The sequence below is a fragment of the Sminthopsis crassicaudata genome, chromosome 4, assembly GCF_048593235.1.
Source record: "Sminthopsis crassicaudata isolate SCR6 chromosome 4, ASM4859323v1, whole genome shotgun sequence".
Lineage (NCBI taxonomy): Eukaryota > Metazoa > Chordata > Mammalia > Dasyuromorphia > Dasyuridae > Sminthopsis > Sminthopsis crassicaudata.
In genome coordinates, this window is record NC_133620.1 from 352671471 (window position 1) to 352686464 (window position 14994).

Here is a 14994-nt window from a genome sequence, read left to right on the forward strand (position 1 = left end):
CTGCTACTACCAGTGATCTCAGCCAATCTACCTCTAGTTCCCTTTTCTTTAACATGCCCCAGCCTGAAATAGATTTTAGACAATATTTTATTATGAATTTCACTTTAATACAATAAAAATCTATTAATTTTTTTGTGTTATTCAGTCATTTTTCAGTTGTGCATGACTTTTTATAGCCCCATTTGAGATTTTCTTGGCAAAAATACTGGAGTGGTTTTCCATTTCCTTTTTCAGCTCATTTTTCATATGAGAACACTGAGGCAAGAAGGTTAAATGACTTGCCCAGGGTCACACAGCTAGTAAGGGTCTGAGACTGGATTTGACCTCATAAAGATGAATGTTCCTGACTCCAGACCCTGCTCTCTCTCCACTATGCCACCTAGCTACCCCATTTAAACTTATCTATTAAATAAGCTTAAGGATCTTTAACACATAGATACCTATAATAACTTGGTGGTTCTCTCCCGCAGAGTGGTTTCCCTACATTCACAATGGTATTTGCAAATTTCCTTTTATCTAATATTTATCAATACGGTCACTTTTCTATTTCATCTCCACAATATGCTTTGTATACTGACCTTTTGTGTTATAACTATTTGTACATGTTCTTATCCTTTACTAGATTATAAGCTCCTTGAGATCAGGCACAGGGTCTTAGCTAAACTTTGTATCTCCCCTAGGAGAGTTGCCTCTTTGCAGTAGGCATTTATTAAGCATTTATTGAATGAATGAATGAATAAATAAGCAAACAAACGAATATCTTTCTCATTAGACTGGGCTCTCCCTACAGTTAGATGTGTCTTTCTCACCAGACTGGATACTCTCAGAGGGTGGGGGCTGTATTTATTCTTTCCTTTGTATTTTGCAAGCACTGAACATAGTTTTCTGTGCAAAGGAGCTACTCAGTAAAGAATGAGGAATGAGTACAAACTGAATCATTGACTGATCACTCTTGCTGTAATCTGAGTACAACACCTGAGAAAAGTCCTCTCCCTGCTCAGTTCTGGTCCTTAGAATGGGGAAGCCTGAGTCAGTCCTAGAATACCTCACCCTCATTTGTAACTCATTGTGTGAGTTTGACAAGTCACCTCCTTTCTCTGGGCCTCAGTTTCCCACAGGAGAATTGGAATGCTTATTGTCTAAGGTCACTCCCCCCACCTCTAAATTCTGTAATCCATGCCTTATCTAGGCATCACATATGTTTAAAAAGAAAAAAAGTGGACATGGGTCTAAGTTTCTTCAGAGGTTCTTTCTAGCTCTAACACTCACTAACTCTGCTATTTTCCCTTGATCTCAAAAATAAGACCACTAGAATAGGATTGATTTCCTGAAACCTCTGCTTTAAGGGATCCTGAGGTTTGTTTCAGGGAGGCAGTAGTAGAAAGGAAGAAACAGGCTCTTATCTGGTATCAGTCCATAATACACACATCATCATCATCATCAGAGCAGAGATCATTTCCCCTTCTGATCTCCTCCCACTAAGGTCACTCCCACCTTGGTGAATTTCTCTACCCCTCTCACAGGTAGTTATTTTGCCTTAGCAATAAACTATCACCCCTACTAAGGACAGTTCTGCCCAAAGGTGATGCCCATTGGGTCATCCAAATAACTTCTTCCCACCAACAAACATTGAGTGATCAGATTGCTATTGTTCAATCACGTTTGGCTCTTTGTGACCCCATTTGGTGTTTCCTTGGCAGAGATACTAGAATGGTTTGCCATTTCCTTCTCCAGCTCATTTTACATATAAGGAATTGAGGCAAACATGGTTAGGTCTTGCCCAGAATCATATACTAATGTCTGAGCCCACATTTGATCTCAGGAAGATGGCTCTTCCTGACTTCAACTGTACCAACCAGCTGACCAAATAGATATAAGCTGACCTCTGTCCACCATCCCTCCCTCCCATTCTCAATAATGAAAACCAAATTGAAGTTTGCAATAACCAGAAAGCCAGCTTTATTAGGAATCTACAGGAGGAAGGGACTGGGTGATACTCTAGAAAAGTCGGGAATGCAATAAGCAGCAGAGGTCCCCAGGCCATGAACCCTGAAAACCAACTCTTTCCACCATCAGGAGGGACAGTGGCTAGCTGGGCCAGGAGGAAGGACAGGAGACTAAGCCTGCAGTCCAGCTATGGCAGGGAGCACAGATCAGTGCTTGGAACGCTGGCTTTGGCTGTGGGTGGTCTGTTCCTTGAGGATGGGACGGGTCTGGCGACCGGAGTGCCCTGCAGTGAGGGAGAAGGTTAAAAGTGAGAGGAGTCCATAAAGCCAGGGACTGAAGTAGGGGCTGGAGGGAAAATGTCATGCAGGGCTCCCTTCTCTCTTGCCAAATAAATTGAAGTTCATAAACCTTCCTCAGAGACAGATGAGTCCTTTCCCCACTGTTGCCAAAGGGAACAGTGCTCATCTGGGCCTGTTTTCTCCTCCATAAAATGAGGGAGAAGGATAGAAGGGGAAGGAGCACTGGGCCTATGGTCAAGTGAATTCAATTTGAGTCCTAGCTCTACCCCTTAGTCACTATATTTACAAAGGCTTTTTGAGACGCAGTTTCCTCTTCTGTAAAATAAAGAGGCTGGACCAGAATCAGAAGTTCTTCATCTGAGGTCCATGAGCCTTTTTAAAAAATACATTTTGATATAGCTGGTTTTATTTGATATCCTCAGTGTTCTATGCTTTTAATTTTATGCATTATTCTGAGGAGGAATTAGTAGATTTCACCAGACTGCCCAAGGGATCTATAGCACAATTAAAGAATAAGAATCCCTGACCTCTAAGGACCCTTCCAGCTTAGATTTCCTAGAAGTCAATGGACTTTAAGAGGGAAATCCAGATGTGCAGATAAAACCCAGAGAAGCTTACCTTCCTGAGAGGTGTAGGAGGATTGTCCAGATGTATGCTGGGAGGAAAGACTGAAAGCAAAGGAAAAAGTATACGTGTTAGAATAAGGCATTATGAATAAAGGTCATTTAGGATAGATGGAGGGGAGGATCAAGCTGAGAGAGACTGGACCACTCACTGGGCATCCTCTCCCTCCAGCAGGCGGCGATAAGTGGAGATCTCCTGCTCCAGCCGGGTCTTCACGTCCAAGAGGATCTTATACTCCTGGCTCTGTTGTTCCATTTCACACCGGAGCTGAGCTAGCTGCTCCTCGACGCTGCCAATGAGCCCCTGGATCTGGGACAGCTGGAGACAGTAGCGACCTTTGGTTTCTTCCAGGTTGTTTTCCAAGGAGGCTTTCTGAGAGGGGGAGAGAGGAAAGAAGACAAGGAATTCAGCAACAGTGGGGTCACCCTTCCAGGAACCCAGAGACCACACCACTGAGAGGGAGCATGAGATTCTAGTCCCAACTCGTCTCTGCCACCAATTGGCTGTGTGATCTGGAGCAAATGACATCACTTCTCTAAGGCCTTAGTTTTTTCACCATCTATAAAATAGAGCTAACAATGTCTACCCTGCTCTTTTAGCAGCATTATAAAAAAAATTAAATAAGCGAAAAATATCTGAGGATATTGTCGGTATTATTGAGAGTGGCTGTGATGAAGATGGAAAAGTAAGTAATATGATGATAGAAAAAGGAAGGAAGGACAAGAGAGAGCGAGAGAGAGAAAGGAAGGAAGGAAGGAAGGAAGGAAGGAAGGAAGGAAGGAAGGAAGGAAGGAAGGAAGGAAGGAAGGAGGGAGAGAGGGAAAGAGGGAGAGAGGGAGAGAGGGAGAGAGGGAGAGAGAGAAGGAAGCTCAAGATTAGGCTATTTCAAGATAACTAGAGATGTTCTGAGAGGCTGAAGCAACATACTTCCCTTCCCATCTTTCTTGCACCTTATTTAGCATTTAAGGAAGGAAGAAAAGAAGGAAAGAAAGGAAGAAAAAAGTAAAGATGGAGGGAGGAAAGAAGGAAAGGAAAGAATCCAGAAGGATGAATGAATGAATGAATGAAAAAATATTTATCAAGCACTTAACTACATGAGTACAGAATTTGGTATCAGAAGATCTATTTATTACCAGAAACAAGACACTTCCTTTGAGGATTGGGTAATATATTTAGATAAGATTTCTCCCATAAGTACCTTGAGAGAAAGAATTGTTTTTGTTTTCTTTCTTTCTACTCCTATTGCCCAGCACAGTACCTAACATTTGAAGAATGTTTATTGAGTTGATGTGAATCAAAATGAGCCTCCCCATCACTTCCAAAGAGGGTTGTACCTATCTGAGTTTATTTCTTCCTCTACCAAGTTAAGCTGTGAATGGGAATAGATCATCTCTTAAATGACCTATGATGGGAACCCTGGTTCACCTACCATGCTGAGCTGGGATTGCAGTTCAATCTCCAGTCCCTGAAGGGTTCTGCGCAGTTCAGAGATTTCAGTCTTGCTGCTCTGGACCAGTTCGCTGTTGGAGGCTACTTCCCGGTTGAGCTCCTCTGTCTGAAATAGGAAGAAAACCAGGATGGTTGAGGAGAGAACTTTTGAAGGAGGCTCACTCTATCTCCAGAGGGCTCAAGAACTATGGATACTCACCTTGCTCAAGAACCAGGCCTCAACATCCCGGCGATTTTTCTCTGCTATTTGCTCGTACTGATCACGCATGTCAGAGAGCACTTGGCTAAGGTTGATGCCAGGGGCAGCATCCATCTCCACAGAGACATCACCACCGGTCTGGCCCCGGAGAGCGTTCATCTCCTAGAGATGATGAGAGACTCCATTACTTGTGTCATGGAGGCAGCCAGGCTCCCCTTCTTTCTTGGCTGTTAACTGAATCTTCTCCCTTTCCCCACAACTCCCACACCCACTGAAGCCGATTCACCTTAAAGAAAGATTTTCCCTGGGTCCCCATACTCCAACCCTTGGCCAGAGACCCAGAGACCTCACCTCTTCATGGTTCTTCTTCAGGTAGACCAATTCTTCCTTCAAGCTTTCAATCTGCATTTCCAGATCAGTCCTGGCAAGGGTCAACTCATCCAGTACCCTGCGCAGGCCATTAATGTCAGCCTCCACAGTTTGTCTCAGGGCCAACTCATGTTCATACCTGAAAGGGAGTTGAGGGATAATCAGTAAGTGTCATTCATGATCTCTCCAGCTCCTTCTGTCCTCTGTCCATCCCTGATATTGCAGGAGCCATCATTTCTTACCACCCAAACTGTGTTCTCCCAGATACATTAACTCTTATTGACTGCCATCTTCTACTCACTTGTTTCTGAAGTCATCAGCAGCCAGTCTAGCATTATCAATCTGCAGTACAGTCTGAGCATTATCAGTTGTAGCTGTTAGGATCTAGGTAGGAGAAAATAACCCAGCAAGACACGGTCAGCTTCAAGATCCACCAGTCTCCTCTGCCGACCTCCCATCCCAAACTCAGGAAAGATCTATTTGTCAACACACTGAAAATTCAGGAAGAATTAGGGTGCAATCCCTTCTAGATCAAGAAATGCTCAAGGTTAGGCTATTTCAGAGATGTCCTTCCCACCTTTCTTGCACCTTACTTAGTATTTAAGCATATGTGTAGTAAGCAGAACTTGACATCAAGAAAATCCAGATTCAACCCCCCCCCCAATTTTAAGATGAAAATTTGAGAAGTGACTTTCCCAGGGTCATCTGTAAAATAAAAGGTTTATACTGGGCCTCTAAAGTCCATTTCAGCTCTAAATCTATGATCCTGTGACTGGCAGAGATCTTCCCTCTCACAGGAAAAGGTACAATCCCCTAGTGTTCCCAGTGGCCAGGTTATATATTATCCTCTACTTGAAAGTCAAAGCAAGACAATGGGACAAGAATTGGATACAGAATGAGAGGTTCTGTGTTTAAATCTCAGTTCTGCCACTTTACTATTCAGGGCAAGATATTTCATCTTTCTGGGCCTCAGTTTCCCCACTGAGGTCTCTTTTGCCTCTAAATTAATGAACTTATTATCTCTTATGGTTTCCTATTTTGTCCATTTATGTTCAGCTCTGCTCCAGATCCCAGAGCTGAGATTAGATAGAATAGAAAGGAGTACCAGGTGAGACCTACCTTGTTCTTGAGCTCCTCGATGGTCCTGAAGTAGGGGCTGTAGTCCTTTTGCTCAGATGGCCTCTGCCTCTGGTACCAGTCACGGATCTTCACCTCCAGGTCAGTGTTGGCTTCCTCCAGGGCCCTCACCTTGTCCAGGTAGCTGGCCAGACGATCATTGAGGTTCTGCATGGTCACCTTCTCCCCGCCAGCCAGGAGGCCATCCATACCACCATAGCCACCACCAAAGCCACCACCCAGGCCCCCACCAAAACCAGCTCCACCTCCATAGCCTCCGCCAAAACCACTGCCTAGGGCTCCTCCAAAGCTGCTGCTGCTGCTGAAGCCCCCACCATAGCCTCCTCCCAGGCCACAGGCCCCTCCGGAGGAGAAGCGGGAAGTTGTCATTGACATGTTCCCAAAGCCTGAGCCCCCATAAGCACTAGGAGCTCTGCAAGAGCTCCCACCCAGAATGGAGACACGGCTGGAGCCACCGCCAAGCCCACAGGAGCCCTTCATGGAACTGGAAGAGGTGAACTGTCTGCTGCAGGTAGTCATGGTGTCAAGAGAGAGAGAAAGCGAGTGTTCAGAGAGATGGATAGCTCAGAGAGGATTGGAAAGAATGAATGATACTGCCTTCAGATGCTAGGGCCTTTATATACCCAACTGGGGAGCTGAGCCAGCTCTTGCTGACTCCCCATTACCTTGAGGATTTCAACACCCCTGAGGTCTTAGGCAACTCCCTGCTCCCTGATTATTCACCTCCTAGGTCTACTCCCAGGCTGGCCATGTTTTCCACTCAGTAACTCCCACCAGCTAAGGGTAGCATTAGGACGGAGAAAGAAAAAGCAACAGAAACACAGAGTCCTCCCTGACTCAGGCTCACAGCTCTAGTTTTCCTCGGCCCCAGGCTGAGAAACAGGGAAACTGTCATCCCCTCCCCAGACTCCATTGTGGCAGATGGCGTCCTCTGGCTATGAGTCAGCTCCCATTAGAGCTCATTTCCCTGTCCCTTTAGTTTCTATTTGAGCTGATCGTGAGCCTATAGGGAAGGATTGACAACTTCATCCAACTCCATCCTGGGGCCATCTCTCTGCTGTTTCTGTCCCCCCAGTGCCAGTCCTACACTGAAATGGTCCCTCTACCCCACTAGATCCTGAATATGAGGATGCATTCACCAACTGCCTGCTCTATCTCACCAGCATTGCTACAACTTCCCATCACAGAGTCCCTATTCTGGTAAAGATAGTAGTTCCTGTTCCACTGACTCTCATTTCTATATTCTTACACAAGCCTCCGTCCCATGTTCTTCAACCCCTCATTCTATACAAAATGTCCCCCCTTTTTGCCTACCCTTATCCATATCTCCCCTGAATTCAGAAACTACCAGATGCTCTCTTGAATTAACTCCCTCCCACTCTTCATCCATCCATAACCAAATCTCCCAGAGATTCTGCCATTTGGGGCTCAAAAACTGAACTCTACAAGAAGCCCTCTTGAATTAACCCTAAGCCACTCTAATATCTCCTTTACTTTGGTTCTCTATAACTAAAAAAAAGCCTAAAAGATCTCCAAGAAATTTTATAATTCCAAAAGGGAGAGAGGGGGATTCAAACCCCAAAGAGTCCATTGAAAGATTTGAGCAGGTCCTTGAATTTAAGTTTTTGAAAATATTTTGATCACTGTTTCTTTGATATAACTCTTTTCCTTTGTAATCTTATTTATTTGATCCTATGCATTTAGAAACATTTTTCTGAGAAGGGGTCCATTGGTGTCACTGGACTGCCAAGGGTCAAAAATGCAAAAAAGGTCAAGAGCCCATTTTCTAAAAACAGTTCTGTGAGGTTTCTAATCCATTACATTGTCAGTTTAAGCTAAAAGGCATGTACCCAATGCTTCCCATTAAAATGTAAACTCCTTGAGGATGGGGATTGTAACTTTTCAATTAGTTTTAGCCAGTGTTTACCATGATGCCTGGAATATGCACTTGATAAAAGCCAGTTTCCTTCTTCCCTTCCTTCTAAGAATATGATGGTTGTAATTTAGTGTGGAAAACCTGGGTACATTAGGTTTGTCATTAATTCACTTTGTGAACTTGAGTAAGTTACTTTAACGGGGAGGGAAAGAGGAAGAGTGGTGGAAAATATTTAATTTCCTACTCTGCAAAATGAGATTAGATGCTAGTATCTCCAAGGTCCTCCTTCTAGATCAAAGATTCTATAGTCTTTGTAAACTATTTTACTGTCTCCCCAGTTAGATTATCAATTCAAGAACTAGGCATTTCTAATATGTTAGCCCTTCTATTCATACCTTTTTGCCCTGGTACCAAATCCTTTGACACTCAGATGGGTATTCATTCCATCGAGATGCTTACTGACAGAGCCAGGAAATCATTATACATGGCAACAACAAGATTATAGGATGATCAATTCTGATGGATGTGGCTCTTTCCAACTATGAGATGACTGAGGCCAGTTCCAATAATCTTGTGATGAAGAGAGCCATCTGCACCCAGAGAGAGGACTGTGAGAACTGAGTGTGGATCATAACATAGCATTTTCACTCTTTGTGCTGTCATTTGCTTGCATTTTGTTTTCTTTCTCATTTTTTTCCATTTTGAAAAAAAAGGAAATTTCCTAATTTTTCTCCTGCAGCAAGATATTTATATAAATATGTATACATATATTGGATTTAACACATATTTTAACATGTTTAACATATATTGGATTGCTTGGGTGGGAGGAAAGAGGAGAAAATTTGGAACACAAGGTTTTGTAGAAGTCAATGTTGAAAAATTATCTATGCATATGTTTTGAAAATAAAAAGCTTTAATTAAAAAAAAGAAAAAATGATGCTTACTGGCAGCACTAAAAGCAGGGAAGGTGATGGGGTCCAGATGAAAATGCTTCTGGTGAAAGTTGAAATACATAAACTGACCAAATAATCGTACTTTGGTGTGTTCACTGAGGGTCTGGGCAGGAGGGCAATGTTATGAGAGAGCTGCTTCTGCCTGAGCTCAGCACAGGAAAGTTGCCAAGAAAGGTGCAATTAGAAATTCCCCCATCTCAGCACTTCAAGGATCCAGGGTTTTGTTATAACCAGCTAAAACTACTTGTACTTACCTCGTAAAGGAGGAGTAATCCAGGCACTCCCCATCAGACACACACATCCACAGGCTATCAGCTCATTCTACTCACACATAACCTTCCTAGAATTTACACCATGCCTACAAACGCTATACTGCTTGGAAAGTAGCTGTTGCCACAGAAGACTCTGAAAAGAATGTACTTGTCACTGGTCCTTAGTACTGTCAAGTGATTCAATGTCAGAAACTGATAGGATTTTAATAGTGGAAATGATCTTAAACAAGGGGCATTAACATTTGCTTTGCTGAAGGACTATGGGACTTTTCCCCTCTGATTTATAGCAGAAATTTTCCCCCCTTAGAATGTGAGCTTCTTGAGAAAAGAAACTTTTCTGTTTTGGAGTTTCTGATGATACTTAGCACAGTGCTTTGCACATAGTAAACACATAAATTAATACTTCATTCATTTGTTCATCCATTATAGGTTCTGCCCATTCTTCTCCAGCCCTCTTTCTCCATATTCTACAATGTCTTTCTCCCTCTCCCCTCCTAATTTTTCCTTCTCCTCTCTTTCTCTCCACTCTCCACTTATGGCCCAGTCACTTTGATTTTGGCATGTCAGTGAGCCCCAGAGTACCAATACCTAATTTGTGAACAATAGAGTCCTCTCCAGAGCCTTCCTTCCTTCTTTTTGGGTAAAACTTCAACCCAGCTGAATTGATGAGGTTATTGGTCCTTTCAAAACCCAGACAATCTGAGGAATGATCCAGAGGAGAAAAAAAACCTTGTTTTGATTATTATATCTTTATCCAGCTGAATTGATGAGGTTATTGGTCCTTTCAAAACCCAGACAATCTGAGGAATGATCCAGAGGAGAAAAAAACCTTGTTTTGATTATTATATCTTTATCTTTCCCAATCAGCTATTTCCAACAAAATCTCTATTATCTTCCATCCTTTCCTTTCCCTCATTTTCTATATCCAAACAGATGTCAAGTTCTATCAAGTTTAACTCCTTATTATCTCTAGATCTATTTGTTCCCTCTGAGTCAAATCCAGCCTAAGACACTTATCAGCTGGATGACCCTAAACTTAACTTCTATCTGCCTCAGTGTCCTGGACTGTAAAATGGAGATAATAATAGCACCTATCCCAAGGTTGTTACAAAGATCAAATATAAAGTGCTTAACAGTGCCTGGTATGCCCTAAGTGTTTAATAAATGCTTGCTTCTTTTTCTTATTTTATGAGATCTCCAGCTTAGTTCAGGAAACATCCCCTCTATTCTGGATTATTGTAATAGCCTCCCAGCTGGTTAACTCTTCTTCAGCCTTTCAATGATGAAAGCAAGCAACCAAGTCCCACTGACTGATATCCACATAGACAAGAACAGAGCTCTTGAGGCACCAAGGTGGTACCTAAGTGATAGAGTGCTGGACCTAGAGTCAGAAAGATATGAGTTCAAATCCTGCCTGATATATTTATTAGTAGTAAAAGTTCTGTATATGCTTTATTTTCAATTACAAAATGATAGAGTTAGACTTCATGACTTCAAATATTTCTTACAGTTCTAAATTAATCTGTTACTGGCAGCTAGGTGATATACTGAATAAAGGCCCGGAGTTATGAACCAGAAAGACTTGAATTCAAATCTTGCCTCAGACCCTGAGCAAGTGACTTAACTTCTATGTGCCTCAGTTTCTTCATCTGTAAAATAAGGATAATAATGGTACTTACTTTGTATCTCCATGACTTAATTTTAGAGCCTTTTAGAGTTTCATCATGTTTGTGGATTTGAATTAACTAAACCGAATTGAATTGAGGAAAGTAGAACTATGTGGAAGACAAGAGATACAGAACTGCTACTTCTGACTTTGATCCTAGAGCCAAGAGTATACAGAACTGGGGAAATGGATCTTAGTTCTTATGGGGGAAGCCCTGGTCATTGGTTCCCTCACTGGGGCTGCTCACTACCCAGTGAGTCAATAAGAAAAGATTTTAACCTCCACAAGCAGAAAAGAGAAATCTGGCTGTTTCCTGAAGCTGCTGAAAGGAAGACATAGAATGTACAACTAACTGCTCTCTTACCTTGCCAAGCCACACCTGCCACTGTCTCATGTCTTGATGAGGAAAAAGGACAGCCGGGACTCTTTCAGTCCCACAGATCTCTATGGGTAATGACATCCTTTGTGAATCAAAATGATTGTCCCTAATGTCTCCTTGGGGTTCTCTTTTTTAATTCAAAAAGGGGGAGGGGGATAACAAGAATGACTACAAGCTAATGCTACAAAGGCTTTTAGGCTTTTATAGATAGAGATCAAATCATAATGCAGAACCTCAGGGAAAGTACCACAAACCACGGACCCAAGTCATAAATGTACCCAATGCATCTTTTCCTCCCCAATAACAGGAAAGACACTCACAGAGCAAAAGGGGAATTAGAATGTAAGCTTCTGCAGGTAGATCTGTTTCTTTTTTGGAGTCTCCCAGAAGAGCTTAATAAATGTTATTTGTGTTGATTAACTGTATTATATTAATGTGTTAATTAATTGAATGATTAATTAATTTGAAGAAAAGGGAGGAGCTCACCCATCCATTTAGCAGCTTCCCATCTTAGCTAATTATTCCTACTAATCCCATGCTAAACTCTGGGGTTTCTAGGATTGCAATACTATCATCTGGATTCTTTGCCTTCTAAATGCAGTCTCCTGGAACAAAACTCTAGTTACTCCACCCTAGTTACAGTGTTCCAAATCCATGTTAAAGTCAAATATGCTCCTCTCCTCTCCTCACATGTATTTCCCTAAGCTACCTTTTGGGAACTTTATTTTCTCTTCTCATCTTATCCTTGCTATTTGTTTAGCCTGGTTTCATCTAAATAAGAATATGGGCCAGAAAAACATAGTCCTAGGCCATCAATCTCCTGAGGGGACCTACTAGGACTAACCTTTCCTAAAGAAAGTGTTATTCTGGAATTTTCAAAATAGGCCTATCACAGTTACCCTTATATCCTGAGGTCTATGCCCCAAGAGTGATGTTATAGATTCAGGACATCTGCACAAATGCCTAAGATAATCAATATTACACAATTTTCGGGGCATCTAAGTGACACAGTGGATAGGTTACTAGCCCTGTAGTCAATATACCTGAGTTAAAATATAGTCTCAGACATTTATTAGCTGTATGACCCTGGGCAAATCACTTAACCCAAATTCCCTCCAAAAAAATTTACACAATTCCAAATCCAGAAGAGATCTCAGAGGCCCTCTAGTATATCACATACCTGAACAAGAGTCCCCTCTACATCCTACCCAGCAAGTAATCATCCAACCTTTGTGAGAATGAACCTTCTCCATCTCTTGAGCAGTTCACTCCCCCCCCTTTTTTTTTTTTTTTTTGAGATCTCTGACTATTAGTAGGATCTTCTTTATATCACGCCAAAATATACCTCTTCACTATTTCTGCCCAGCAGAACAAAGCTTTCACTGAAGATACCTTCAAAAACTTGAAAATACCTATCATATGGGGCAGCGAGGTGGTGCAGTGGATGGAGCACCAGACCTGGTCAGGAGGATCTGAGTTCAAATCTGATCAGACACTTAACACTTCCTAGCTGTGTGACTTTGGCAAGTCACTTAACCCCAATTGGCTCAGCAAAATAAAATTAAAATTTAAAAATACCTATCATATTTAATCAATCAACAAACATTTAATCAGTAGCTACTATGCGTTAAACACTGTGCTAGGACCAGGGGATAAGAAGACAAAAAAAAAAAAAAAAAAAAAGCAGTCCCTACTCTCAAAAAAACTAATATTCTATAGGGAAGAGAAAAGAAAACATGTTTATATACATATACCAAAAAAATTAAAAAGTATAAAGAAATTAATTATTCATTAGAAGGTCAAATAATGAAACTCAAGATTAAGCTCTTTGGCCAAATAATGAGAAAAAGGGACTCATTGGGAAAAGACCCTGAGGCTGAGAAAGCTTGAAGACAAAAGGAAAAGGGAAAGACAGAAGAGATAGATAGCATCATAGAAATAATAAATATGAACTTAGATTTCAAGAGTTAGTGGAGGATAGAAGAGTTTAGTGTGCTATAATCCATGAAGTCACAAAGAGTTGAACATGACTAAAGAACAACTCCAACATTTCTCAGTACCTACTATGTACCAAGCACTGTGCTCAGCGTTTTACAGATATTATTTCATTTGATCCTCACAATAACCTTAGGAAGTAGGTGCTATTACAACTCCCTTTTATAGTTGAGTCAAAAGTTGGATTACTTGCTCAGAGTCACACAGTTAGTACATATCTGAAGGCATATTTGAATTCAGGTCTTTCGAACTTCAGGTCCAGCACCCACTTTGTCATCTACTAGTATGATCTGGGTTCAAACCCTATCTCTGACACATAATGACTATATGATTGTGAATTAGTCATTTAACCTCTTACTGTTCTCTCAAACATCAACAAGTACTTATTAAGTACCTATTATGTTGCTGCCTACTAGTTGCACCTACTTACAAGTTGCTCTAAGTAATTATAAGATCATAAGTTTCAGAGAAGGTGTCAATATGCATTGTTGAGAGGGGTTCTCATTGATTTTCTCACTGTTCTAATGAAATCATTAGCCTTATACAGAATAAATACGGAGATACAAGATAATGTTGGAGAAAAGATCACTAGAAGCTTGTGGGATTAAGAAAGGCCTAATTCAGAATTTGATAAAATATAGGTTTTCAAGAAAAAGAGAGAGAAGGTAAAGATGAAGAAAGAGTTTTCTAGGCAAGCAGGGTGTACAAAGACACGAAGATGTGATGTCATTGTGGGGAGCAGCAAGAAGGCCATTTTGGCTGTACCAGAGAAAGCAAGAGGCGGAACAATGTATAATAAAGCTAGAAAGAAGGACTAGAACCAAATTGTGGGGGTTTTCAGTTATTTTAGTTTTGTGCAACTCTTCATGATCTTATTTGAGGTTTTCTTGGCAAAGATACTGGAATGGTTTACCATTTCTTTCTCTAGCTATTTTACAGATGAGGAAATTGAGCTAACAGGATTAAGTGATATGCCCAGGATCCCACAGTTTGTTATTGTCTGAGACTAGATTTGAACTCAAAAATATTAGCCTTCCTGACTACAAGCTCTATCCACTGTGCCACACAGCTACCCCAAACCAGGGGGTGAAAAGCTTTAAATGCCAGAAGATTCTCATTTGAAAAACTCAAATAATCCTCTCAACAGTCTCTTCCCCAGGCTAAACATCTCTAGTGTTTTAGTCAATCTTCATATGAAACTCTTTGGTGTCCCAGTCATACTCCAGTTTATTAGTGACCTTCCTATGGCATGGATCCAAGACAGAACATAATTCTCCAGTTATGACCAAACCTAAGGACAAGATTTTTTAATGTAATCCTACGTATTGATATTGAATAAAGATTCCTAAATTGTGAGTCACAGGACCCCAGCTCTGCTACTTACTACTTGTGTGACCTTAGGCAAGTCTCTTTGGGTCTCAATTTCTTCAATTGCCAACTAGATAAGGCTGGAGTTGGAGCACATGACACCAAAGTCCTTTCCAGCTCTCAGTCCTCTAATTTTGAAATTAAATTCCAAAAGCCGGAGGGGATGTGGGAAAACTGGGACACTGATACATTGCTGGTGGAGTTGTGAAAGAATCCAGTCATTCTGGAGAGCAATTTGGAACTATGCCCAAAAAGTTATCAAACTGTGCATACCCTTTGACCCAGCATTGCTGCTATTGGGCTTATATCCCAAAGAAATACTAAAGAGCGGAAAGGGACCTGTATGTGCCAAAATGTTTGTGGCAGCTCTTTTTGTTGTAGCTAAAAACTGGAAGATGAATGGATGTCCATCAGTTGGAGAATGGTTGGGTAAATTATGGTATACGAAGGTTATGGAATAT

At 41.5% G+C, this 14994-nt stretch overlaps 1 protein-coding gene across 1 annotated transcript; it reads right to left on the reverse strand.

Annotated features, from left to right (window-relative positions):
• Window positions 1–1929: 1929 nt before the first annotated feature.
• On the reverse strand, window positions 1930–6618 carry KRT16 (keratin 16). Its single transcript, XM_074261492.1, has 8 exons — window positions 6007–6618; window positions 5189–5271; window positions 4870–5026; window positions 4519–4680; window positions 4300–4425; window positions 3022–3242; window positions 2865–2914; window positions 1930–2230 (listed from the first exon to the last, which is right to left on the reverse strand). Exons 1-8 carry the CDS (start codon window positions 6541–6543, stop codon window positions 2154–2156), a joined length of 1413 nt encoding a protein of 470 aa, XP_074117593.1. The 5' UTR covers window positions 6544–6618; the 3' UTR covers window positions 1930–2153.
• Between the last annotated feature and the right edge of the window lie 8376 nt (window positions 6619–14994).